The 27,350-nt window shown below is 66.6% G+C and overlaps 1 protein-coding gene across 1 annotated transcript in view; it reads left to right on the plus strand.

The window, feature by feature from the left end:
- The first annotated feature begins 9,244 nt into the window (after window positions 1-9,244).
- Window positions 9,245-27,350, plus strand: part of AJAP1 (adherens junctions associated protein 1) — a 79,929-nt gene continuing 61,823 nt past the window's right edge. The window contains exon 1 of the mRNA XM_036025222.1: window positions 9,245-9,402. Coding sequence (XP_035881115.1) covers window positions 9,374-9,402 — 29 coding nt within the window. The 5' untranslated portion in view covers window positions 9,245-9,373. The remainder of the gene's footprint in view (window positions 9,403-27,350) is intronic.

The raw sequence follows: 27,350 nt of genomic DNA on the forward strand, positions 1-27,350 counted from the left end.
CCTCCTGGGCCCCACACCCGGCCACCTCCCGGCAGGTCACAGGGCGTGGGCTCTGTGGGCGGGCAGGCTGGGCCTCCGTCTCCGGGTGTCCAGCCCCCACACGCTGCAGCCCACGGAGAAGAGCAGCCCCGGGGGATGGTGCCGTGGACGACCGCCGGCCAGTGGCTATCAGACAGGCCTCGATGGGCCAGTCCACATTCGTGTCCTGTGCGTCCACCCACTGTCTCCGTGGGCCTCTGGCCTGTGAGTCCATGGGGGGCAGTGGTCAGGCGTGTGGCACTTGTGCAAGCCCCTAGGATGGTGCTCGGTGCTGGCGTGTTGCGTGAGGCGTGCGCCAGGGGCGGGTGTCCCTGCTCAGATGCAGGTCAGGGTCACGGTCCGCGGGTCCCCGAGCAGCGACCTCGGTGACTCCAATGACCACCTCACGGGCCGGCTTGCCCCATGCTCCCCGAGGCGAGTCCGCCCTCCCCCGCGTCCTCTCCTCCCTTTAAAAATGTTCGAAATGAACTTATTTTATGCTGAGTGTGTTGGGGTCACACTGGTCCATGCTGTCCCGTTTTCAAGCTGCGAGACCACGGTCCAGGAGGTGCGACAGCTCCGAGACCGTGCCGCCACTGGTTAGTGGCGGGGCAGGACTCAAACTGTGTGATTCCGAAAAGGGGCCGATGGAAACCGGGTCCCTCTGACCGCCACCAGCCTCCCTGCGTGGGCTGCCAACACCCTCGCTGACTCTCTCCCTGGGGGAGGGAGGGAGGGAGGGAGGGAGGTGCCCTGCCCCTCAGAAAACACCCCGCACAGGGACCGGGGAGTTTCGGGACCTGGGAGGCTATATATAGCTCATCCGGGCGCCGGGGCTGGCTGCGGCTTCCGAACACCTGCTGCGGACACCACGCGCCCCGGCTGCCCTCCCTGGAGCCTTCCGCTGGCTCCGACTACAAAGGGAGCCGCAGTGTCAGACATCAAACCCAGAGTGGCAGCCGCTGTTGCCTCCTCGCTCGGCACCGTTTCTGGAAACACTGGAACCCCACGGGGACCGGGAGTTCCTTAGCTCCCCCGCCCGCCCCGAGGAGGAGCACAGCCAGAGACACGACACTGAGCCTGGGTGGAACGGCCGTAGAACCGGGTGTACGGAGGATAACAGGAGGATGCCACATAAACCCACGTGTTCCATTTCCATTCAGGGTTTTGATTTAGGATTTTCTCAGTCTTCCCTCTGACTGGAACATTTCCTGGGGGTGGAACATTCCTCCCTAGGAGGCTGGGGCCCTTGTAGGGATGAACGAAGGCCCAACCGGAGCTGCACCAGCCTTGCAGGGGAGCAGGTGACGTCTCGTCCAGCCAGGCTCACCTTGGCTGGGAGGTGGGGAAAACGGGAATAAGGTGTAGCTTGCGTTAGTGAGAGATATATCTTTCTCGCCTAATGGGGAGTCTGCAGGTAGGCAGGTAATTTGTGGTCCATGGAGACGCCCATGATGCCTCCTGACCACGTCTACACTTTGCTCTGGCGTTCTTGGCACACGGCTTCCCCCCTCATACCCAGCGCCTCATGGTCACAACGTGGCTGCTCCGTCTCCTGCATCCCACCTGCATTCCAGGCAAGGAATAAGGGCACAAAGGAAGGCAAAAGGTGTGTGCTGAAGGGTCCACCCTGCCTGAAGAACTTGCTGGAAGTCCCATCAAGCCATTTCTGCTTACAACTTGTTGGCCAGAACTGCGTCACAGGCCATGCTAGGGACAATGGGGCTGGACTGTGTGAACTTTGGGACAGGTACAGGTACCACAGGTAAAGCTCTGCTGGGAAGGAGGGGAGGGAGACTGGCCAGCAGGTGGCCAGCAGGCAGTGCGTAACAACAACAGCCACGCTCCCCAGAGGACTAAACGAAGCTGAGCACCTCACAGAAGTGCAAGTTCAAAGGTAAGATGAAGGGCCAGCGTCCATTAGACAAGGACGAGCTGTACTGTCCGTGGACAAAAATGGTTCAGGACAGCTGTTGGCAGAGTTCAGGTGTGGCTGCCGTGAACATAGGGGGTTGTCCAGGGGTCCTGTTCTCAACACACTCAGAAAGTGGGCGTGGACTGGGGTGAGAAGCAGCTTTCTCCAGCGTCCTCCCTGCGTCGTCCAGAAGGAACCCTGGGTCACCGAGGCACCCTTTCCCCACTGGGTGACCTTGGGCAGGTGCCTTGACCTCTGCACGCATGTGTGTGATAGGGCCTGCCCTGCAGCAGCCACACTGAGCGTCACCGGGTTGAAACTCCCTCGCTCTAGCCGGAGACGGCCGCACCCCTCCCGGGCTGGCTGCAGGCCCTCTCGCCCGGAACGGCCGGCCACCTGGCTCCGGGCTGCGGCCGGGCCCCTCTGCCCTGCCCGAGCTGCAGGGCAGCGTCTGAAGCACCAGGTCCGGGCTGGGCAGTGCTGCCCGCCGCCGCTCGGCGTCGCTGCAGAGCCCCGGTGGGGCCGCGAACGTGAACGTCATCCGGTGGCTGAGGCTCGCAGACTGGGACGGGGGGTTCAGGCCACACTGTGAGCCAGCCGGGCGTGTGCCCCGCAGCAGGGCGCTCGGGAAGTGACACGTCCCCCCGCACATGGCGCATTCCGGAAGCCTCTTTGAGCCCAAGGATAACAGCTCGAGGAAGACGCAGTTGGAGGAAGTGGCTTTTCTGCTCAATTACCCTCTAGATCGGCTGTGAGCTGTCAAGATGCCACCCAAGCTGCTGCTGGGGAGACGGGGTCTGGCGGGCTGGATTGGGCTGGGCTGGGGGTGGGGCCTGGCTGGGGTGGGGCCTGGCTGGGGGCGGGGCCTGGCTGGGGTGGGGTCTGGCTGGGGGCGGGGCGACAGGCCGCTGCTCTCTGGTGTGGTCGGAATGCATTTCTCCTTCCGTCCTGAGCTCCAGCCAAACTCTCCAAAATGATGATGATGATGAAGATAGTGATGATGATGATGATGATGATAGTGATGACGATGAAGGTGATGATAATGAAGGTGATGGTGGTAGTGATGGTGAAGATAGGGATGATGATGATGGTGATGATGATGAGGGTGATGATGATAGTGATGATGACCATGAAGGTAGTGATGATGAAGGTGATGATGATAATGAAGGTGATGGTGGTGATGGTGATGAAGATAGTGATGATAATGAAGGTGATGGTGATGGCGAAGATAGTGATGATGATGAAGGTGGTGGTGATGAAGGTAGTGGTGATGATGAAGGTGATGGTGATGGCGAAGATAGGGATGATGATGAAGGTGATGGTGATGATGGTGGCAATGGTGATGGTGGTGGTGGTGGTGACAGTGATGATGCTGGGGATACTTTTTTCGACTAATCACAGCTCTCCCCTCTGGACAGAAGGGCAGCCCCCAAAGACCCATCATCGACCGTCTTTTTAATCAGGGGCGAGCCAGTGAGCCCCGCCACCCAGTCGGAGTGGACCAGTGATGAGGTCTAGTTCAGAGTCATCCCGACCTTGGGGTTCGGGGACCTGCCCAGCGTTCAGGGACAGAGACAGTCGCACAAACTCCGAACACGTGGCAGAAAGCACCCCTCCCTCCTGTGAGCCAGCTCCAGTATTGCCAAGGTCAGGGGCCCGGGGAGCACAGACGTGAACGACCTTCTCGAACCGCTGACACTGCTGGCAGACGTGGAAGACGATGTGAGTGTCCGAGGTGTCCCGGGCCCCTCCCCGTGTGAGGTCTGTGCTTCCCGCCCCCGGGGGTCCGCCCGGCTCCGTCGCTCGCTTGGGCCGGGGAAATGTGCGTGGACGTCCACGGGCTCCTTCCCAGAAGGACTCTAGGGGCTGCGGGGTGAGGCTCTGCCAGGACCCCGGTCCCTGGGCCCCAGGACGGGGGTGTCCAGGTGCAGTCATTCTTTGGGGTCGGGTCCCGGAACCCGGGTGGCTCAGGGGCTGGTGAGCACGAGGGAGCACTTGGGCGCGGCCGGGCCGGCCGCCAAGCTCTGGTCCTGGTCTGCGGAGAGGACACACTCCGGCCTGAGTGGACCCACGTGGTTTCCACGTGGACGTGGAAGAGACGCCGACTGTGGAGACTCGCTGTGGCCACGTCTGTCTTTTCGGCCCGGAGCCAAGGGTCTCCGACCAGCCAGCGGCAGCCACCCTCCCGGCGGGGTCCCCCTTTCCTGAGCTGCTTCTGCAGGTGGACGCGGGTGCCCCCGGCCTCACCCACCGGGACGTTCTGAACACCCTCTGGGCGTGGCAGCAAGTTGGGGCACCCTCTCCCCTCTCCGGCTGGCTGGAGTCAGGCCCTCTGCTGCCAGTCACCCTCCTGTCTTAGCCCCTTGCGTACCCCCATGTGCAGCCCAGGGTCTGCCCCCTCTGCCCCTGCTCTCCCTCCTCGTGCTTGGCACCTCAGAAATCGGCCCAGGTACCCCTTCCTGTGCCCTCTCCTCCCCGCAGGCAGAGTCTGCCGGAAGCTGAGGGAGGAAGGGAACGTTCTCACGTCTTTCCCCAGTTACTCACCTTGTCCCTGCTCTTTGCCCTGGTTGCCCCCCTCCACAGTTGCCCCCCGCCCCACCTGCCCCGCAGCAGGCTAACCCACCCATCGCTCCCCAGCTCAGCTTAACGATAATACCGCCGCCCTGGAGGGGAGCCTCAGGGCAGGACACAGCCTCAGGCTGGCCCAGCCACAGTTAGGACAGAAGGTAGGGACTTGCCTGGGCCTGAGGCGCCCCCCCAGCCCCCCAGGCCGGCCCAGCCCCTGACCCGCTTCCCTGCAGGTCTGCCTGCCCACCCACTGACTTCTCTCCAGCTTCACACCCAGACCCCGGACCCGGACCCTCCATGCCAAGGGGCGGGTTCAACAGGTGCCACTCTAATTTGCAATGCAAATGAGCCCTTACTTCTCCCATCTATGTAGAAGAGGAAGACCTATCATCTCAGAGACTCCCGAAGCACCTTGGAGTGAGGGTTTTCCTTCATGCCAGGCCGGGCTGAGTGCTTGGGCAGCCCCTTGCCACCACCCGCCCTGAGCAAGCCAGGACCGCCTTCCTCTCTCTGAACACGCGTGTGCGTGAGCGGCAGGAGAGACCCAGCCCTGTCTCCAGCCGGCCCTGGGCTGGGGGCATGAGTGTCCTGTGAGTCATGTGCCTCTGTGTGTTTGAGGGGCTTCTCGGCTTCTCCCTCTGGCCTCTGACCCAGCAGCCCGACCCTGGCACTCGGCCTGGGGCAGGGGCGGGGTGCGGTGTGCAGACCTGGGCAGCCTCTCCTGGGAGTGGCTCAGATGCAGGGCAGAAACTCCAGCCTCCGGGCGCTCGGCCTCCTGGGAGAAGGGAGGAAAAGTGACCCGAGTCCCTGCCCCGCCCCCTCCCCCCTCGCCACCCGCAAGTGTTCCTGGGGGTGAGGGAGGGTGCAGGTAGGTGAGGCAGGGGCGGGCAGGGAAGACCCCACTGCAGCTGCTTGAAAGGGGCATGCGATGGTTTTAATCAGCCCTTTCCCGCTCACTCAGAACCACAAACGCAGCTACTTAGTCAAATGTCACGCTTACGACACAGCGGCCTCCCCGGGAGGAGAATGAACAATGGCAGGTCCGTCTGGCTTGGGAAGGGACGTGGCCATCGTCACCGGGTCAGGGAGGCCACTGGGGCACTGGCTTCAAAGAGGGAGCCTGCAGGGTCAGACAGCCGCGAGGTTGGGAAGCGGGGGTGGGGCGAGGGGAGGGGCTCGGAGAGGCCCGGGGTACCCCTGTCCCAGGGCAGCCCAGGTCTCTCCCAGGGGTTGGGGGCAACAGGCGGGCAGGGCAGGAGGTGGCTGGGGACCTGGCGATCTTCCCACAGCGGGCACATCTGAAAGCTTCCCTCCGGCACCTGCTGCAGCTGCGTGTGTGTGTGGGCGTGTGTGCGTGTGTGTGTGTGTGTGAGCCGCGTGCATGCTGCCTCCTAAGTGATGCGCTCACCCTCTCAGTTCCCAGGAGAGAAGGAAAGCGAACCGGCCCCACACCCGAGCCGCCGTCCGTCCGAGTCCAGGAAAGCAGTCACAGCGCCGGGGAAACGTAGGCCGTGGCTTCATCTTGTTTCAGCACGCAGCAAATGACAACATTCTCGTCGCGGCCGAAAATAACGATGCAGTAACAGGAGGCGCTCTCCGTGCAGGGCCTGGCCTGGAGTTCCCGGTGCTCCGGGCCCAGAGAAACGCACCGCGTGCCTGCTCTGAGACCACATGCGCCGGCCGGGGCGCGGGGGCCCCTCTCGGCACAGGACAGAGGCCTGCACACACTTGGGGAGCATGGGGGCGCCCGAGACCCTCCCGGCTCTGTCACAGCTCAGCCCTGGGTCTGCTCTCAGAAGACGCTCCTCTCGACTCTCTGGGTAGCCCTGGCTTCACCCCTGGGGGGCAGGGCCCCCCAGGTATGTGGATAGACTTCAAAGGGTCTTCACACTTGGGTGGGGGCATCTCTGTGTCCTTGAACTCGAACTGCAGGCTCACTCACGTTCCCTTCCGGTAACCATGCCCGCAGCAGACGGCCGCGGTGGCTCCGCCTGCCGCTGTCCCACGTCCCCTTTCCCCGGCGCCAAGAGGGCGGACGTCTTGGCGCGTCACCGCTGCGCATCTGCACGCCCGCATTCCGGCACTTTTCCGTGCGGCGGAGTGATTGCTTAATGCGGTGGTAAGAGGAACACACGCATCGCCACATCAGAACGTCGTTCTGCTAAAATGTCCACAGTGCATTCCAACGTATTGGCCTCCGCCTCCTCTTCCTGTGCGTTTTAGGGCGTGCAGTGAAAACGCTCTGAGTGGGGGGGGGGGGTCTGCCGCCCGGCACGGGGCTGCCCCAGGGGCCCGTGGAGCACAGTGGCTGGGGGCCGGGCCGCCCTGCCCGGTGCAGCCACCTCCAGAGTTCTTCGGGCTGTGGGAGGGTCTCCCGGGCGCAGCACTCCCACTTGGTCCCGCTAGGGGGCAGCCGTGCGGCCACCCCGCTCTCCGGGCTATCCTGGGCCCAGCGCTACGTTCCAGGACCCCCCTGCCTCTCTTCCTGCGGATCTGCCCCCCGGGGAGGGGCCGAGGGGCCTTCGGGAAGATCGGGCAAAGGGCTGACCCAGCCTGGTGCTGGGCTGCCTCTCTTAATCCCTGTGTGGCAGGGGACGTAAAAACGTTTCACAGAAGGCGAAGCCGAGGGTCAGAGAGGTCAAGCACAGACCCGGGACCCCACGGTTTAGCCGACAGGGGCTGCCAGGGTGAAGGCTGGGGCCTTGGTCCCGACACTTGCCTGCCTCCCGCCCCTCCCTCTGCCGGCTTCCTGGGGACGCAGGTTGCCAGCCGGGCCTCCTGGCTGGGCAGCGGACACTGCTCTGCGAGGGTCTGGGGCCCCCGGGGGGAGGAAGGGCCTGCAGGCCTTGCTGGGCTGGCTCCCCCAGGCACCAGCCGCACCTCCCCGCGGGGGGCTGCTGTGGTGGCTCCGGAGCCCAGCTGGGGAGCCCCTGCAGGGGTCAGGCCGCCTGTGAGTTAGCGGCACCCGCCCTCCCCGGGCCCCACGCCACACCTGCTGGGTCAGAGCTGTGCCTCGCCGTTTCTGAGGCCCCGGGGTGCACCTCTCTGGAGGGCGGGGTGCCGAGGGCGGAACGCAGGGCTCTGTCTGACGCTTCTCCAGACGTCAGCCGGCCGGCTCTCCACGGTGCGTCCTGCCACTTCTCCCAGGGAACCGGGCTCCCCTCGGGCGTCTTCTCCTCCGCTGGTCGCTGTCTTGCAAAAGTGCGGCCTGACCAGGTGACCCCAGGAAGTCTCCGGACCAGGAGGAAGTGGAGCTAACCACGGCGGGGGGCGTGAACCCTGGAAGGCCGAGCCCTGGAACTCTCCAGCCGTCCCCTTCCAAGTCAGGGCCTGGCCTAGAAGCAGGTGGGCGAGCAGGGGCTGCCTGGCACTCAGTGGGGGCCTGCTGACGCTTGGGGAGTCGGGCCTGGCCGGGCTGGGCTGGGCGGGGGTTAGAAGGTGCTTCACTCTGGCCGGGAACTTCTTCCATCAGAGCCGGAGACGGAGGCCCGGGCAGCGGCCCAGGCGCCGGGAAGAGAAGGAATCCTAGGAGCGGATCCTCCCGCCTCCCACGCGCTGCCGCGTGGACCCTCGCGCAGCTCCATCTGGAGGAACTTTTCGATCAGCCCCTCTGCATGCGTCCCCGAAGTGCTCCCGCGGAAACGCCCCTTCCCCAAAGCAGCTCGCCCGGTCCACTGGACGCACCGGCAACCGAGTAGGAACTTCGAACTGCCTCGCAAGCCATCTGGTTGCCGTGGCAACACCAGTCGGAGGCGCCCGGCGGTCCAATCGGATCCCACGGCCTCTCTCGGGCCTTTCCCGAGGTGGAGACCCGGACCAGCTGGGGCTGAGCAAGGGGCTGCTGGGGCCCGCCTGGTGTTGCCCGGGCCGGGCAGAGCCTCGCGCGGCGAGTCGGGCCCCCGCGAGGTGGGGCGGAGAACGGCAGCCGGGGCCGGACAGGGGGCTCGAGCTCCAGTTCGAGGGGCGGGGAAGCGGGTGACGTGAGCCGGGCCAGGCGGGCGGAGTTGGGACCCGCTCCGGGAGGCGGGGGCAAGTGCGCGGAGAGACAGACGCGCGGAGGGAGGCGGCTCTGCGGCGGGCGCGGTGGGCGCGGGCAGCGGGGCCCCGGGATCCCCGCGCGCCTCCTCGGCGCCGCGCCGCCGCCGCCGCGCGTCCCCACGCCCCGCGCTCCACGGCGCCCTCGCCCCGCGCGCATCCCGTGCCCGCCTCCTGCCCGCCTCCAGCGCCACGGCCGTCTGCAGAGCAAGAGCTCAGACGGAGCCCCCGGCCAACTTGGGTTGTGCCGACCGGCGACGGAGCGCAGGCAGAGCCCCCCTGGCCCGGCGGCGCGCGGAGAGGACCCGCGTCCTCTCGAGTCACCGCCTCCCCCCGCACTCCCGGACCGCGCCGCCCCCTCGGCGCGGGGCTCCGACTGGAGGCTAGAGACACGCACGGTTCACGGCGGCGCTGCCCTGCCTCCCTCCTCGCCGCCCCGGAGGGCGAAGCTGCTGCTGCTGCGACCCTCGCTGCACGGCCGCAGCGCAGGAGTGCGCCCCTTTCCCGGGCCGGCCTCCCCCCTCCCCACGGGCCTCGCCGCCGCCTTCGCCGGGTCTCCCCCAGAGGGGGCTGCGAGCCCCACGCCTCGGCCGGAGGATGTGCGCCCCCGCGGGCCGCCCAGCCTGAGCCATGCGCCCCAACGGCGGCGGCGCGCCGGCCGGCATGGAGCCCCGCGCGGCCGCGCTCTGACTCGCTCTGCGCCCCGCGGCCGGCGGGCGGCGGGCGGCGGACCGAGAGCCAGAGACCGGCGCGGCGGGACGAAAGCGAGCGGGATCGGGCGCCGCGCAGATGGCCGGGGCGAGCAAGGTCTGAGGCTCCGCTCCCCGAAACGTGACCATGTGGATTCAACAGCTTTTAGGACTCAGGTGAGCGACCCGGCCAGCGCCCTGGTGCCGGTGGGTGCGTGGGTGCCGGGCTGGGCGGAAGGGCGCTTTCCTCAGTGTTGCAAATAAAGGGACTCCTTCCCTGCTCCCCGCGAGCGGCCAGCGGGGTGCACCGGGAGCCGGGTCGGGGCGCCAGTCTGGAGCTCCGAGCCCAGCGGCTCCGCAGGGAGCGGCCCGCTCTCCTGGGCTCCGCGCGTCTGGGGTCCGGGCAGGGGCGCCGGCACCTCGCGGCGTCAGCGGCGCAGTGTCCTGGCGGGCCGCCCCGGCGCGCCTCATCCCGGGGGCCCGGAGCGAGACGCCGGCGGCTGGGAGCGGCGGGCCGTGGACCCAGGGCGGGGGCTGGGGCTGCCGGGGAGAGCCAGAGCTCCCCGCTCCGGGCGAGAGCTCGGCAGGCGGAGTTGGAGCAAAGCGGAAGCAAACAGCCTCCGAGCTCCGGTTTGGTCGTTCCCTGGGCTCCAGCGCCGAGCAGGGGCCTCCTGGGTTTCCAGCTGCCCATCCAGCTGTTTGTCGGTGACCTCTGGGCTCCACGGGAGCGCACAGCTGGCGGGCAGCTGGGGCGCGAGATGCTGGGGTTCTAGGGGAGCTCGAGCGGGCACCCCCACCCACCCGGCTACACACTGAAACCCCCGTGGGAGCGCCCTGGGGCTTGTCTGTGTCTCGGACTCCAGGGCGAGCTGGAATGGGGCTTGGAGCCGGCGGTGGGGGGTGCCCAAGAAGCCCCCTTTCCGAAAACTTTGCCCGCCTGCGTGGGCGCTCGGCTTCAACCCCTGCCTCGGGCGGCCGAGCGCTGAGCGCGGCACAGCTGTCCCCTGGCGGGGCAGGCCGCCTCCGAGCCCGAGCCCTCCCGCTGGGGGCTCCGCGGAGCTGGTGCGTGTGGGTCCCAGGTTGCCAGCGAGAGCCGGGGGGACGTAGGCGGAGGCGGCGAGAGGCAGCGTGCGGTTCCCGAGTTCGTCCACTGGGATGCACTGCGCTCCCGCGTTGGGGAGGCAGCCGGGGCGGCCGCCCGAGCCGCCCCCGCCGCCAGCCGGTCAGAGCCGGGGGGAACGAGCCCCCGGGAGGATCGAGTGCGCGTCCTGATTTTGAGAAATCGAAAGAGGACGGAGCTCGCCCGCGTGTCCTAGCTACCCTCCACACAGGAGGCGGCTCCCCACTCGGGGCGAAGACTGTTTACGACAGCCACTGAGCACTGTCCAGTGTTATCACGGGCCTTTTTCTGGAAAGCCGCTTCCCTTCTCCGGGGGGCGGGGTCTTGTTGGCCGGCCTGGGCCTGGAAAGGTTAATGGTGAGGCGGCTGGTGTCGGGCACTGGCTCGGCCTGGATCCGTGCACTAGATAAGGCGCCGGGCCCAGACAAAATGGAGCAGGAGGCTGTGCCGGCGACCCCTCTCGCACCCTGCCCTCGCCCTCGGGTCTCAGCCAGAGCACCCCGCCTTGGGGAGGCCTGGCGGGCCCCAGCCCGACCTCTGAGCACCTCCCCAGCCGCTGTCTGCACTTGGCTGCTTTGACTGCCTGCAAGTTATTTGAACCGACATTTTTTTTTTATGACTAAGTTGCCAGATTGAGAGATTAGTGCATTTTGATAAGAGAGCAGAGTAAATAGCACGGAAGAAAGCTGGTCCAGAATTCGGGAGCGCGGTTCCCCTAAAGCATCCCCCAAGCGAGCCCTTCTTGGGGTTTTGCTTTAGGAAATAGTTCTGTTGCTGATTTTGAAGTTTGACCTTTTGTGTGTTTTTTTTTCCCTTCACTGTTAGCACAAGAGATTTTCTGTGAGTGGGTCTCGGAGGACCGGCTGCCACCCGTGTGGGAGGCTGACAGCAGGGAGCTCTGGTGTGTGCGAGAGCCGTCCCCAGGCAGGCAGACGGGCCGGGGTGCCCTGCCTCGCGCCGGGCGCCGGTCTGGCCACCCGAGAGCCAGGGATGGCTCGGTCCAGACCTGAAAGGCGCTTTGGCCTCGGAGCCAGCCTGTCACCTCTGCTTGGTCCCCGGCTCCCAGGTGAGCGCCCGGCCTCCTGCCGCCTGGCCTGAGGCCTGGCCGTGGCAGACAGACCTGGGACCTGGAGTCCAGGTAGCAGAGGGGGGGATGCTTCTGGTGTCAGCTGAGCGAGGGGCTCTCAGCTCCGGTTTCGGGGACACGGCCTGGGCCTGGTGTTTTGGTTCTGCTTTTGAGGGGAGCTCTGCAGGGAGCCTCTCCTTCCTCGGAGGGGAAACGGGCCAGAGGCTTCCTGAGCTGTTTGCACGCCTTTTCGGGGGAGGGGGGGAGAGTTGTAGCAAAGCTCCGAAGACGCTGCCGCAACACGGGTCCAGGTGGCCCCTGAAGGCGGCCAGCAGCGCGCCCAGCCGCCTGGACGGAGGCCGAGCTCCGCGAGCACCAGGAGCAGCTGGGGGGGCCACTTACTCAGCAGCAGCCCGGTTCCCAGGGAGGCTCCGAGGCGAGCACCTTCGCTGCTTGTCGGGGGCCCGGCGAGTGCCAGGCTTTTGTCCTCAGGAGTTCACGGCCCGGCCAAGGTGGCTGCTGCTTCCCGTCCCCCCCATTGCTCTGTCTGTGCCCCCCCAGGCTCTGTGACCCGCTCCTGTCCTGGAGGCCCCGGGATGCAGCTGCGGTGGGGGGTGGGGGCATGGCAACATGATGTCACACACTTTTCCTCCACCGGGCACTTCGCAGTTCCCGAGCACGCGGCGCCACCTCGGAGCCTCGGCGCGGGGAGCCCCAGTGGGTGGGCTGTCGGCAGCCCTGCCCCCCGAGTCCTCCTTCGGCCTTGGAGGCCGGTCAGACGCTCCGTCCACCACACGGCCCTCCAGCGAGTCCTGCCCACGCCCGTGTGTGCGGCTGGGATCCACGGGGCGTCGTGGCTGGGATTCTCGTCAGGGACAATGACGCTGGAACACAGCGCCATTTTAGGAGGCAGCTCAGATCTTTCCGCCACAGGGGTGCGCCCCTTGCCCTCAAGCACCCCACCCCCCAGGGGACCCACTGTCCGAGTGCTGCAGGAGGGGGCGGCAGGCTCCTCCCAGGCCGTCCCTTCCGCTGATTTATTGTAATCACCTGCTTCCTTTCCGTCTGCGCCCCGAGGAAGATGATAAGGCAGGAGCAGGGCCGGCAGCTCGGACAGCCCCGGGCCTCCCTGAGACATTTGTCCATCCTCTGGTCCCTGGAGGGGGGTCAGCTTGCCCTCCCGCTGCCGGCGCCTCTGCCTGGCCAGGGTCACTTGGATGGTGTGAATGGCAGCACCCCTTGCCGGCCTCGTCGTCCCCACCCACTGACCCGGCAGCACCCGGGCAGCACCCAGGCGTTTGGCAGAAGTGGGCCGGGGTGAGTCCCCGGACTCTGGGTGGGCAGGCCCCGGGGTGCCCAGGCATGTGGGGAGGCGGCACCCCGGGTCACGGTGAAGTGGGCGGGTAGACGCGGGGCCCCAACCCGACCGGCAGCACGGCGCCGCGGAGCCTTCCAGAACCCCGGGGCTCTGTCTGGGGTTACGTAAGTGTCACCTGCCTTCCACGCGTAGTTGCTCAGTTCTCTTCAAAGGGTTACAAGTCAGTGGAGACCAGGCCGATGCAGATTAGCTCGGAAAGCCAAATATATCCTTGATCTAGATTTTCGTGTTTGAAGTCTGGCTCGAGAGGGTTTCTCCTGCCCGATGCCAATCAGCCCCGGGGGGTGGGGCCGAGGCGGGGGCGGGGCCTCCCTGGAGCGCAGGGACGGTGCCACCGGTGGGCCCCGTGGGCGCGCTCTCTCTGAGCCCCCCGCCAGGCGCCGCAGGGCCGGCGAGTCAGGAGGCCGAGCGGGGAGCGGTGGTTACGTAACTCGGACCAGCTCTCCGTTCATAGAAAGCCAGAGGCTTGCAGGGTGCCTGCCGGAGCCCCGGGGGCCCTCAGGGGTGGGGGGAGGGGGTGGCTGGCTACCCGGGTGTCCGTCTGCGTCTGGACTGGATCAGATCTGCCTCCTGAGGCCGGGCTGCTCCAGCCCCTGGTTGGGGGCAACGCTCTGCACCCCAGCAACCAGCCGGGAACAGTACGCCGCTTCCCTGCGTCGTCCCCCAAGCCCCCTCTAGGGGAGTGCGGTGAGGACTCTGCCCCCTGCCGTCGCCGGGGGCGGCTGTGCAGTCCCCTCCCAGCAGCCCCTGGGCCGGCCGAGTTCAGGGGGCTGTGCTGAGCTCCGGGTCTCCTGGCTTTCCAAAGCCCCCCGGGGACCCAGAGCGGCCAGAAGCCCGCCCCTCACCCGTGGGGCCTTCACAGTTCATACGCGTCTCCTCTGTGGTGGCCCAGAGACAACTGGGAGTGGGGGCCCGCCTGTTGGCCAAGCACAGGGTCCTGCCCGGGGGCCCACAGGGCGTGGGGAGGGGAGGGGCAGGGCTGGTGTCTGGGTCCCCACTCAATGCCCGCACTGTGTCCCTTCGTGTTGTGTCCCCTGCCACCCAGGGAAAGACTTGTGGCAGCCAGGCCGGGCCCATCTGCGCTGAGCCCTCCCCAGCCCGCCAGCCCCTCTGCCTGTTCTGTCCACTCCCTGGGACGCCTGCCAGTTGTGGCACTTTCTCTCGGTGGCCAGCCAAGGAGGGCTGTCCTGGCAAGGCCGCCGCCTCTCTGCCTTCCCGTCGTTTCCAGCCCCGCGTGGGCCGTTGCCTGGGCGGTGCAGCTGCTGAGGAGAGCCACGCTTGGCTGTGTGTGACCTCAAGGGCTTCTGGAGGGGACAGCGTGGCGGGGGGGGGCCGGGACCTCGTAGCTGGCAGCGTGTCCCCTTTGCAGTGGCCTGGAGCGCCGGCCTGTGGGCGGGGCCTGTGCCCCGTTCCTCACCGACTCCCGGGAAGAGCGCCTGGTGCGTTGGGGACACTCGGGAGATGACAGTGGACGAGCGCAGGTGTCCACGTGGCACAGTGCCCTTGAGGTGCCGAGGCTGTCCTTGTGGTCACTCATCCCTGACGTCACACTGAGCGCTGGGGAAGGAATGCCCGGCCAAGGCCAATGCTCGGGGCAGGCCCTGTTCTGACTCAAGCAGAGGCATCTCTTCTTCAGCCTGGCACGCGGGTACTCACAACTCCACCGTTAGAGATTCATTGCTTTGGCTTGGGCTGAGTGTTCATTGGAAGGCAGGCATGTGCAGGAAGCATTATGCCGTGGAGGTCTTTCGGTCATTATCAGTCCCGTGGGAGCTAGAACATCCCATTTTTACGAGTCTTGGAGGAAGGGTGGGCGCAGATGGGGAGAGAAGGTGAAGGCAGGTGGTACAGGTCTGGCAGCGGGGTGGGGGGCAAAGGTGCGGTCCAAGGGGAACAGGGAGACTTGGCGGGGGGCCCTGGGGGCAGAAGGCGCACTTACTAGCCCTCCAGTGAGGCTGAGGCCGTCCCCCCTCCACTGCCGTCTCGGGACTGAGACCGTGCGGACACCCACGGGGGACCAGGGAGTGCTTGACCCGAGCCTGGGCCGGAGCGCCGGGGGGAGGAGGCTCTGGTTGGCACGTGAGGCCGTGGGCGGGCGGGCAGATGCCGAGGGAGGCCGGTGACAGGCAGGAGAGAAAACGCCCCAACCTCTGCTGTCACTCATTTTAGACGCACTTCTAATGCATTTCCGTTCTCGGGAGCTTCCGACCGCCAGCGGACGCCATGCCGACTCGAATCGGGCAGCTTTTGACCGGCGTGGCGGGGAGCTCCTGGGGGTGATATCAGCTCCTTCCGTCGGGGTGGAGACCGGCGCGGTCCCATACCAACAGCACCCGCTTATATTTGGAAAACTTCCATGCGCCCCGCTAACAGACAGGAAGAGGTGAATCCACTTCAGTGAGACATTGAATTTACCCCAACGCAGACGGAATGTTCCCAGCTTCCACGTGGGATCAGCGTGAGGCAGCACTGATGACGAGCACGAGTGGATGGTCTCACCCTCTGCTGGCTCCTTGACACCAGGGGCGTGATCCGCTCTCTCAGTGCCGCCTCGGGGTGCCCCGGAGCCCGTGGGGCTCGCGGCTGCCGTGCCGGGCACACCCTCCCGTGGACGCTGGCGTGGGAGCGGTCAGCGTGGTCAGGCCCGAAGCCCCGGCCAGAGCCTGCCTCGGGCAGCGCACTCCGCTGGCCCGGGCTCCCGGGAGGGCGGCCCGGCCCCGCCCCCCTAATTCAACAGCGGGCATCCACCCAGGGCCCGGCCCCCGCCAGAGGCAGCATGAGGGGCCAGGCGGGGGCTGCCGCTGCCCTTTCAAGGTCCCAGAGTCTCGAGGGAGGTATGACAGGTGGACCTGCAGGGGCGCATCCCCCAGCGGGTGGTCAGGCAGTGATTTGGGGCCCGGAGCAGAGGGACAGAGCCCTCCCCCCTCTAACACGGGAGTCAGAGGCAGGGCGTCCGGCGAGGGGAGGTAGACCAGCAAGTGCAAGAGCAGGGCGGGCTGGGCCGCCTGCCGGCAGGGAGGGCCGACCTGGGCGGAGGTGTCCAGCACGGTCCTCGACGCCCATGTGAGCACACCTGGGCGGCAGACGCCCCGGCGGCCCCTCTGGAGCACACACTCACGGGACCTGCCCCCCGGGGCGGGGCCTTCCCTCACTTCCCTGCGTCCCAGCACCATCCCCCACGCTGACCGCCCCGCCACCTCGGGCCCCACGGGGCACGAGAGACCAGGAATCGCCGGGGCCTGGTACGAATGGACACTTCCAGGAACACTGTCCAGAAACAGGTGTGTGAGTGCTGGAACCTGTGTAGGGGGTGTGTGCAGAGGTGGGGGAGGGGTGTGTCCGCTGGGTGTGTGCCGGTGTGTATGTGATGTGTGTGCTGGGCGTGTGGTGAGTGCGTGTGTGCGGCTGGTGTGTGTGCACGTGACTGTGTGTGTCGGGGCGTTTGGGGGCTCCGACTGTAGGAGAAGGGACCGGTGTTGAGAACAAGCGTCCCCTCCAGAGTCAAGTTGCCATACCCACAGGATCGAGTGGGAACCCGGCCTCAGGGGGAGGGGGGGTCTGCTGCATGGGGGGGGGGTGCCTGGCCCCAAGGCCGGTGGGCTGCTTTCCGGCACTGCGCAGGTGCGCGGCTGGGGGTGGGCCCTGCAGGGCGTTCTCCGGCTGTGTCCCCGAGGCCCTGGTTTGGGTCAGAGGATGGGACGGTCCTGGGGGGTGGTCCTGGCGTCAGGAAGGCGCTGCCCACAGCTGACACTCTCCAGCCCCGTCCCGCCGCCGATACTGTCCTGCTGCAAGAGGCGCACGCAGGCAGTCCCCCCAGAGAAAACTAGAAATCCATGTCGCCTGGGAAAATGGACCCCCCAAAAATCCTTAACAAAATACCAGCAAATGCACGTCGGCTGTATGTAAAACGTGTGTGTCTCGGCCGAATGGGTTTATCGCGTGGAAGCAAGGATGGTTCGATACTGGAAAACCGGTCAGTGCAGCTCTCGTTTGGAGAGGCTCGAGGAGGAGAATCGTACAGTTGCCCGCATTTGACAGGTTCGACACCCGTCCATGGATAGGACTCCCGAGAATATCGGGGCAGAGGGGCCCTCACTCAGCATGGCACAAGAAACCCGCCAAAGCCTTGGACTGGCTTCACGCTCTGTGCCGGGACCCTGGAGGCTTTACCCTGAGGTCAGGAGCGGGTCAAGGGGGTTCGCTCTCCCCGCTCTGGGCGTGCTGGGAGTTCTGGCCGGCGTGGCACAGGAAGGAGAGGAAATAAAGGCACACGGGAAGGAAGAGAGGGAACTGTGTTTGCTCATATGGAGAGATGACGCGATCGTCTGCGAAGAAAATCTCCCGTCGTCTATAAAAACCCCCGAAGCAGTGAGTTCAGCAGCGTTGTGGCTACGAGATAAATGTACCAGGATGACTCGTGTTTCATTTTCCGTCTCTCCTCGCAGTGAACACACGGGCGCGGGGATTAAAAATACAGCGCCATCGACAGTGACTCAGAAAGGAAATGTTTTGGTGTGAGTTTAACACAACGTTACGCTAACCGCTTGCGTGCGGGGAGCGCACGCGCCGCTGAGGGGGCGGTGGGGCTGCGCGCACGGGCGGGCGTCCTGGTCCCGGACCGCAGGGTCCAGCAGCGCCACCGGGTCCGCCCCCTCAAACCGACGCGGCGGTTTAACGCGGCCCCTAAAACCGCAGCAGAATATCTGTACGCGCAGGTACGATTATTCTAAAGTCCGCACGAGAAGAAACTGGCCTGGCTACAACTGCATGGACACAGAATAATGAAACTCGAGGAGTCAGTCCGAGCTGCTCCCGCTGCTCGGCGCCGGAGACAGCGGGGCGCCGGCAGGGCGCAGAGGCCCAGGCGGAGGAAGCGGGGCGGAGCACCCGGAGACAGTCTCCCGCAAACACACCCGGACAGCCTCTGACACAGGTTCCAGTGCAGCGGAGGGAAGGCAGCCTTTGGGCGAACGGCCCGGGAGCCACCAAACACCCCCCGCCCAGAAGTGCACGGGCAGCTCGGCGCCCGTCTCGCCCTCACGCAGAAGGGACTCCCAGGGCGTGGCGGAGCCCCACGCACAATGTGAACCTGCAGAACCTCTAGGGGACACAAAGGGGAATGTGTGTGGGACACGGGGCTGGGGGGGGGGGCGGTTCTTCCACTTGGCAGTGGAACCCCAGTTCCTTAAGAGGAAAACACTGGTAAGCTGGACCCCGTCAAGAAAGTCCAGCTGGCTCTTGGAGGAACCCCGTTTCTTAGGCGGAGGAGCAGACAAGCTCCAGGCGGCACAGAGAGCTCGCAGACCACCGGCGCGACATGGGACTTAGTGACCCCGCAGGGTCACATTACGTGCGCTCTCTCCAGCCTCAGGAGTCAAAACTGGGAAATAAACCCTCCACATTCGCTTGAGAAGCTCAGCCAGTCTGGGGAGAAGCAGGTAAGGCCTGGAAGGAACATCTCACGGAGGAGGAGGCTGAGCCGGAAAAACAGCCTGGGGGGCGGGGCGTTCACCGTCTCGGACTGTTCGAGAAACGCAACTGCAGCCCGCAGCGAGCCAGCGCCCCCACCCGTCGGGGGCTGGGATACTAAAAGGTGGGAGGGACTCCGCGCTGGCGAGGACTCGGAGGGGCTGGCCCCGCAAGGCTGGTGGCGGGGACGTGTCCCAGCCCGTCTGGAAAGCGGGTGGGCGTTGTCTTCCCACACGAGAAGGGCAGCTGCCCTGCGGGGGGCATTTCCCTCGTGGGCGCTGAGGCCGGAGACACAAAGCGTGTGTCCTCACACGGACCAGCACACCCGTGTTCATGGCAGCCTTGTTCGTACTGGTCATGGGTGGGCCACACCGGCGGCCTGCCGGGGTCGACAGTGGGGTCGTGGAGGGACACGGTGGTGGCGCATTTACACTGCGCAGCAGCCCTCTCCGGCGACGTCGCCGCTGGGGGACGGGGAAGTGTCCACCGGACCCGGCTGTGTCACACCTTGCAGCGCGCGCGAATCCACAGGGACCCGGCGGTAAACAGTTTAGTTAAACAGACGGAGACTCGCCAGCCCCCTGCCAGAGACCAGCTCCCGGTTGTCTCTTCGGGGCGCGTGTGTGGCCTCTTCGGGACCCTGCCCTTGAGTGACGTGGCCGTGGGGGGCGGGGTGACACAGCTGCGCGGTGGCGACGTTTGCGGCGGAGGGATTCTGCCCCGGTTTTCAGAACGCGGCGAAGGGCGGCAGAGGCCTGTGCGGTGGCCGGTGGCCGGCGGCCGAGGCCGGTCGCCGCTGACAGTAATAAACGCCAGGCGCGTGCTTGCTGGGCGAGAAGGGCGGCCGGGGGCCGCGCGGAAACCAGGTCAGCTCCGGAAGTGGGGCAGCCTGCGCGGGGCCAGCTCCACTTTCCTGCCCCGCCCCGCGCGGAGGGGCCCCGAGTCCGCGCCCCGGGGAGGTGCAGTCGGGCACAGAAACGGCGGGCACTCGTCTCCAGATCAGGAGGGCGGGGGACTCCGCGGGTGTGAGGCGCGCAAGCTAGTTTGTGGCTTTGCTGTTGTCACTTCAGTGTTTGTGATGGCGGATTGCGCGCGTGGGCGTGTCCGCAGGCACGCGCCGAGGGGACGCTGGCGGAAGGACGCTGGGGCAGGCCTGGGAGGAGCGCTGTGTGAGCCGGCTCTGAGCGTCAGAGCGCTGGGGCAGGAGACCGATTCCTCCTCCTCCCTTCCCCGCCCAGCCCAGCCGAGGGGCGCGGGAGGCCGCCAGACCTTTCCTGGACCCAGGCTTTGCGCTGAGTGACCCAACCGGTGCACACTGTCTCAGTCCATCCTCGGGGTCTCCGTGGCAACCTGTGAGGCGGGTGTTGTGTCCTCGGATGTGACAGAGGAGGGTGTGAGGCTCAGAGAGGCTAGGTGATTCGTGCAAGGTCACACAGCTAGCCAGTGGGAGAGCTGGGGTTTGAACCCTGCTTTCACGGAGCAGGAGGCCCATTCATTGTGTTGTCACCGTCCTGCGCAGCTCCCTTCTCCTCTGTACAATTTGCTTCTCACTGCCTCGGTCTCGCACTGCCCTCCGGGGAAATCGGGACAAAACAAAAGCAAACCCAGCCCGGCTTGCAGGGCCCGGCGGCCGTGACGCCAGCGCCGTGTGGGCCGGCACCTGCCGTTTCAGGGCAGAGGCGGGCGGGCGGGCGGCAGGAGAGATTCTTCTGCAGCCAAGAGTGAGCGGACTGTCACCAAGGGATGACAGCGTCTCCGTGACACAGATACTGTTATCCAACCTAGCTAGTAATTAAAAATAAATATGCCACTGCTTCCGAGGGGGCTCTCCCGGGAGCTTCACGGAGCCAAGCCGAGCGGAGGAACGAGGGCCCGGTGCGGAGCCCGGGGGAGGGGGGTCCGGCCTCGGGGTGGCGGGCCGCTCACTCGCCGTGTGTGTGCGTGTGAGTTCACTGGGGTGTGCTCTGCGGCCCCCAGCACCCACCTGTTTCCAGGGTGCCCTTCCGGGGTCTTCAGTGAGTGCACCCTGTGCGCGGCCATCCCGTAGCCCGGCTGTGGGCCGCTCCCACCACCCCCGTGAGACCCCTCCTGCTGCCAACCAACTGGCAGCCAGGCCTCGTCCCGCCCCCGGCCTCCTGCGGCCACCGGGCTGGCCCCTGTCTCGTAGACCAGCGTCCTCGGGCGTCTGCCGGGAACTGTGCACGGTGCTGTCGCTTCTGTCCCGGTCGCCTCGCCACCAGGCGCCCTGGCCTGGAGGACCGGCAGCATTGCCCCTGGTTCCTTCCTTCCCAAGCGGCACCCCTGCCCGGACGTGCCGCGGCTGGGCAGCCGTGCTGAGCTCAGGTCCAGTGTTCCCTTCCGTGGGGTGGTGGTCAGGGGTGGCCACCCTCCTGGAGCAAATCACAGCCAAGGGCGTTAGGGTGTCGATTTAGAGGAGGCCTTGCCGGGTCCGGAAGCTTCCCTGGGGAGGAGGCTGCGCTGTGTCGTGGGCGCCGCAGCTCACGAGCCACGGACCCTCCACCTGCCGAGGCGCTTCCTGCCGAGGTGGGGGCCGTCCCACGGGGAAGTGGGAGCCTTCGGGGAGCTGGGGCACCCTTCCCGGGTGGGCCCCGGGCACGTGGACCTTGAGTCTTGGCCCACCCAGCCCTGCAGGGCCTTGGCCTCCGATGCCGGCCCATCAGCCGGCGTCAGGAGCAGGCGCTCCCTGGACCGGGGCGGGGAAGAGTCTTGGGGCCGTGCCTGCTTCTCCGGGGGCCGAGCTCTGTGCTGAGGACGCCGAGTTTTCCTTGGGGCTCAGAAAGGGAGAAATGCCTGAAGGTGGCTGGTCCTGTCTGGTCACAGGACAGGAGGGGGGCTGCCCACGGGCCCCAGGTGCCCCTTTCCCCCACGAGGGTGGAGGGCCGGGCTTGTCGGTAGGCGTGGGCGGCCCACCGCCACCTCATTGGAGGCCCACAGGTGACGCGAGTGCCTGCTGCAGGCCGGGCTCCCTTCTGCACACTCACCCCCACACCGTTGCTAGGATGTAGGCAGGTGACGGCGTCCCTTCTCCAGGGAGGCGGGGAGAGGAGGGGCGGGGCCCACGGCCGGGCGGTGGCAGAGCCGGACGAGCAGCCAGGCCGCCCAGCCCCAGGGGCTGCCCTCTGGCCCGTGTACCCTGCTCTCCCCAGTCCGGAGACAAGTGGGGGTGGGGTGTGTTTGGGGGGCAGCACGCCCACGGGCCCCGGAAGGCGGTGCAACAAGGGACTGTGCCTGGCACTCGGGGCCGACCTCCTTCCTGCCTGGCCCTGTGTGGGGCGCACACAGGAGCCCAGGACACAGAGGTGACGGGGGCTTTCCTGACCTCCAGGTGTCCCCAGCTCCGTAGGACAGGCCCAGGGCAGCCACAGAGGAAGGAGAGCGCCCAAGGGGGGCTGCCACGCCCTCCTGCTGCAGTGGCCCTCGGGCAGGTCGGGGACGGCGCTGGGCGGTGCCGGTGGTTTGGAGACGGGGAGGTCAAGTCCGAGCCCGAGTCCGTCCCTTTAGGCGACGCCCCACTTGGCTCCAAGGAGCGTCTGCTCAGAGTCTGTCATCTCTTGGCCTGGCCTGGAGTCCCCTGCCCGCCCTCCAGGACCGGCGGTCGCTGGGACCAAATGTGAACGCTCCCCCACGGAGTCAAGCCCCCGAACTGTCGAGAGAAGACCACAGAGGCCACGGGAAGGAACCACCATGGCCTTGGTCCACACTCAGCCGCTAGTGCTGGGAGAGACTTTTCTGTGAAACGGAGAGCTGCTGGGCAGCGGCCTTCTACTCCATGTGCTGTGAGAGCCCCCCGCAGCGCGGGGCCAGCCCGTGACAGAGGCCTCGGCCGCGCTCGGGCACTTGGGACGGAGTCCCTTACCTTCGAGAGGGGAGGACCCGCCTCGGGGCCGGCTCCCCGCACAGCGCCCACCCTCCTGTGTCATGAGGAGAACCTTCTGGACTGTGCCCACACGTGGAGGAACACGGTGCCCCCCACCGCCTGGGCACGCGGTGGCTCCCGTCCGAAGGCATGGACTCTTCAGAGAGCCAGCCGGGCTGGACGGGAGGAAGCGAGTTCATTCCTGCAACACCGCCTTCCACAGTTTCGGGGAGTCTTGATGGAGAGGCCCCATCGGGGCCAGAAGCCGTGGCCTCACTGTCCCCCATGGGTTCGCGGGCCCTGTGGCCTCTGGGCCGGATCCCGGCGCCAGTTCCCCACTGCCCATTTCTGCCCATTTCTGCCCAGGGCCGTCAGCGCTTACGCCCCAGGGGCCTCCCCCCTCCCCCCCCACTCAGCGTTCTCAGGCTGTTTTGACTGTGGTCCCAGAGGCCCGACGTTCCGGAGCACCTGAGCCCCAGCCCACCTCGCCGCCGGCTATCATCTGGCTTCTCGCGCCCCGAGTCCCTGGCCAGGTCGGGGCTGCGGGGGCTTAGCACCAGCCACCTGGGTGGTCACCCAGAGGTCAGCTGGCCCAGGACCACAGCCCAGGCTGGCTCCGGGCCCTCGGGCCATGGAAGGGCTCCTGCCGACGGCTTCCTTCAGCAGGCACGGGCGGAGCGCCCGCCGGGCACGGGTGCTGGGTGCGGAGACGGAGGGGCCCTCGATGGCGCTGTGGGAACCTGTAAGGGGAGAGGGGGAGAGGCAGTGCAGGGGGAATTGCAGGGGCCGAGGAGAAGGAGCAGGCAGCTTTACCTGGTGCAGCTGGGAAGGCTTCCTGGAGGAAGGGGGCACGGAGGCACCTTGCATTACATGACAGGCTGAGGGTTCTTCCCCAAGTCCCCTGCTGTAGGGGGAGCCTGGTGCCAGGAGTGGGCAGAGCAGGTATATTGGGGTCCATTTCTCCACAGCTGGGAGGAAGGTGTGTGGGGGGCAGTGGGAGAGGGGGGCCTGGAAAGGTGGGCGGGGCCAGAGTGCGGGGACCTGGACTGCCCAGCCAGACTCCGGCTTCTCTGTGCGGCCTGGGAAGCACTGAATCCTGGGAAGCCCCCACATGCGTGTGCAGCTGGAACTAGGAAGACGGGCCCTGAGAGGGGTGCGGGGGGGGGGGGGGACAAAGGGGCTGCAGAGTCAGGCAGCCAGCGGACCTGGGGGGTCGCCCCAGGCAGAGCCTGTGACCTGGTGGGTCAGACAGCCTCGCTCTGGGCCCTGGGCCAGGAGGAGGGTGATTGGGAGATCGGGGCCAGAGCTCTGGGTGGAGCCCCCCACCCGGAAACCCCAGGTGGGGAGGAGCCCGGGGGCAGGGTACGGTCAGCTGCCTGGGGGGCCTGCTCTGCCTTCCTTCACAAGTGTCCCCCGGGAGATGCTGGCCCAGGACCCCGGGGGGCAAGCAAGCAACGTGTTCCATCAGCCGCCTTGCCTTCTGCCCCCTCTCTGCATGTGCCTCCGGAGCCCATCCCCGCCCCCAGGCCCCTGACTCCCCACCCTCCCCCTCAGGGGAACCCACCCCACTCTGGCGATGCTCCTTACCTGCCCACGTGACCCGTTTACCTTTGGGGAAGAGCCCCCCAGGTGCGAGGGGGGACCCAGCAGCACGGAGCCACCGTGGGAATGTCGAGGGGCGAAAGCCTTCGGGGGGGGCCACTCTCCGCTCCCCAGACGGTGTCACGGGGGTCACCGCCGCCTGTGTCCCTGTGGCCCTGAAGCCGGAAGCCCCTTTCTTACAGTCGCCGAGAAGGAGACCTGCCCCTTGTGTGTACGTGTGTGTGTGCATGTGTGTCTGTGTGCGTGTCCGTGCGGGGGGTGGGCAGGTGTGTGTGCACCGTGTGGGTATAGGTGTGAATTAGAGGTGTGTGTCTCTGTGCATGTGTGTCTCTGTGTGTGGAGTGTGTGAGTGTGAGCACGTGTGTGTGTGTGTGTGTGTCGTGGGGGGCAGGTGTAAGGCATCAGTGGGCCTGGAAATCACCAATTAATAAGTTTGGCCCCTTCATCCATCATCTGTCAAGCAGTTCAGAAACTTTAATTAACACACTCTCGAGACAGCCCTTCGAGGTCAGGAAGTAGCATTAGCCTTATTTCACAGATGGGTAAACTGAGGCAGGGCACCTTAAGCAATCTGTCTAAGGTGACGCCAAGTCAGCAGAACTGCGCCGCCCGTGGACTCCCCGCGGGACCTGCCCAGACTCGGGCAGCTCCCCCGCCCCGCCCCCACCCGGGTGGGGGGGGCTGCCTGGAGAGTGTGGGGGCCACCCTTTCCTTCACTCGTGTCGTCTGAGTCCCGGGCCAGCAGCCCCGCCGGGACGGTGGCCAGGCCTCTCTGGGCTCCCCCTGCCTTTTGCGACCCCTCTCTTGTCTCCAGCGAGAGACTGCCGTTCACGGCACCCCGAGACTGCTGGCTACCAGGGGGCTCCCGCCCTCCCCTGCCCCAGCCCCTTGGCCCCCCCTGCCGCCATCCTGAGCCCCCTCTCCTGTGTAAGAACTCCGGGGTCCCACCGAGTCCCAGACTGGTAGCGTTCGTGTCACTGGCCACAGGGCACGTTTGGGTTTCATAAGAGGGGCCCCCGTCTGTCTCTGTAGACACTTTAAACAAGATTTTATTGCGGTGGGATTTCCATAACGTGAAGTCACCTTGCTCCACGGCACGCCTCGGTGGCCTTCGGCGCCCGCGCGTCGTGCAGCTGTCACCCGAGCAGTTCCGCTGTCGGCTCAGCGGGCCCTCCGGTTCCGTTCCACCGAGTCCTCCCCACAAGCGCACCCCCAAGCTGTGGGGTCTCTGCGGGTGGCGGCCCTCCCACGGCCTCCTGGGCCCAGCAGCGTCCCACTGCGCCCCACGGGCGGGCGGGTGTGGAGGCTGTTTCAGGTTCCGGCCGCTGTGAGTGGGCCCACGGTGTCTCGGTCCCCACTTTCGGGTCTTTGCGGGGCGGGCCTCGGCACCCACACTTCCGAAACCCGGGCTTCCTCTGCAGCTCCCGGGTCAGACACAGGGGCACCAGCTGTGTGAGCCCCGGCAGTGCCCATGGTCCCTCTGAGCCTCCGTGTCCTCATCTGAGGGCTAGCGATGTCACCCAGCGTTCAGCTGGGGGAGGGCGGCTGCGTTCAGAAGCACCACCGAGGCAGCCGGCGTGCGCCAGGCTGTGTGGTGACTGCCACCCCGCCCCTCCTGTCCCGGCGCACGGGCCTGTGCTGCCTGTGGGCCGTGGCCGGGAGCGCTGGGCGCAGGCCAGCTGTCTCGTCTGTGAACCCGGCAGTCCCCAGGGAGGAGGCTGGCGGACGCAGGGGCCGCAGTCTCCACACGCTCCTCACTGGAGAGGGATTAGGAGCCGTTTGCGCAGTGGATTAAAGCCCCGGCCCCGGGAGGGGGGGGCCCTGCTCTCAGACTCCTGTGTCCTGGCCCTGGCCCTCGGGGAGGAGCAGCGAGGTCTGTGGGAAGATGCCCTGGCTGACCAGTGTCGTGTTAGCGAGATTCCAGCCCCGGCCCCATGGCAACCCGGGACCCAGCCACGTGCTGTGACCTGGGAGCTTCCCTGGTGACGACCTGCTCGTTGATCCCGTCACCGCTCACTGAGCGCCGCGGCGTCCTGTTGGCACAGGAGCACGGCCCCTGCCGGCTCCCGGGACGCTGCTGTCCCTGCACGGGTCCCCGAGCTGCCACCGGGCAGAAGTCCCCCGGCCCGGCCTCACCTAGCTGTGCTCTCCTGCCCCGGAGCCCACCAGGCCACGTGGCGGGAAAGTGTGGGAGAGCTGGTGCACACCTGAGTGGAGGGCACGGTTTTCCAGAATGTTCTCTCTTTTTGGAGAAGAGGCCAAGCCCAAGATAAACCGAGTGGGTACTGGGGATTTAAGTTTTGGGGAAACGTCTTTAAGGGGCGTCCTGGCGTGCAGGTCACTTGAGAAAACACCCTGGACCTCACCCCCCCCCCCCACTTCTCTGTGGGGCTGCCAGTCGCTGGCGACGTGGACTTTGGCCACGCCCTATCCCCTGTGCCGTCTCCCCCGTGCCTCCCGGCCGTGAGTGAGGGACCTGGGTGATTGGGCTCCTTTGACAGAAGAAGCTGTGGTGCGAGGTAGGTTAATGGCTCTATCGACGGGGTGGCGGTCCTCGTCAGAGAACCATAGCAGCTCCCCATTGGGAGGAACTTAGACGCGTCCCGGTGGGGGGGGGCGGGTCCAGCATCCCCACCCACCCTCCTGCCCCAGAGGCTGGGAGCCTGGGTCTCCCCACCCAGTCGATGTGGGCAGTGGATGCAGCATGGCTGCAGCTTCCTGGGCGCCCTGGGGAGCTGGAGGAGGAGAAACCTCTCCAGGCCTCCCGTGCTCCTCCACACGCCCCTCCCAACCGGTGCCCCCGCCGTCCCCTCCGATCACCAGGGACACGGAGTGATGGTGTGGGAACCCCGTCCGCTGTGCCCCTCGTCTAAAAGATACTGGCCGTTATGTGTCCTGCTCGCGTGAACCTGGGGCAAGAATAAGGCGGGATCCTCGGGTCATCGGGGGACAGGAAGAGTGGGACACGGGGTTTCCCAGGGAAGCTGTGGGAGCCTGTTGTCCGGGGAACGGGACCCCAGGTCCGCTCTCACCCCGTGGGGACAACTCTGTCACCAGCCCCGTGCTTCCCGGGGGGGGTGGAGTCCTCACGGGACCCTCGCCCGCCATCCCTGGTTCGCGTGGCTGGTTTGCGACCCACGGAGCTGCTCGTGGACCGTGGTATGGTGGGTGCGTTCAGGCTAAGGAGCCGGGGCATCTCGCGGGGGGGGCGGATTATCATGGGGGGTTGTCATGGAGCTTGTGACGGCCACACCGGGTGGAAGGGCGTCGGGTCATGCAGGCCTCCCACGGCTGGGCCTGATGGCTGCCAAACGCCACTGAGGTTATCGGGCCCCACGTCGCTGCGATGGGAAAGAGCCCCGGGCACATCCAGAGAAGACAGAACAGCCGCCACCAAGAGCGCGGGCGGCCTCGTGCAGCCGGGCTCGGTCCTGGGCCCCACGGGGGCGGGGGCTGGTTTTGCGCGGGCTGCGCCCTGTGACCTGGGGGTGTGGTGAGTTTCTGTTCAGGACCCCATGCCGTGCTTTCGGGTGATGGCGAGCCTCTGGCCCTGGGGGCTGGGAACCAGATATCTGCCCCACACCCCTCCGTGGGCCTGGAGCAGCCCTGACTG

Source organism: Phyllostomus discolor, chromosome 5 (genome assembly GCF_004126475.2).
Source record: "Phyllostomus discolor isolate MPI-MPIP mPhyDis1 chromosome 5, mPhyDis1.pri.v3, whole genome shotgun sequence".
Taxonomy (NCBI): Eukaryota; Metazoa; Chordata; class Mammalia; order Chiroptera; family Phyllostomidae; genus Phyllostomus; species Phyllostomus discolor.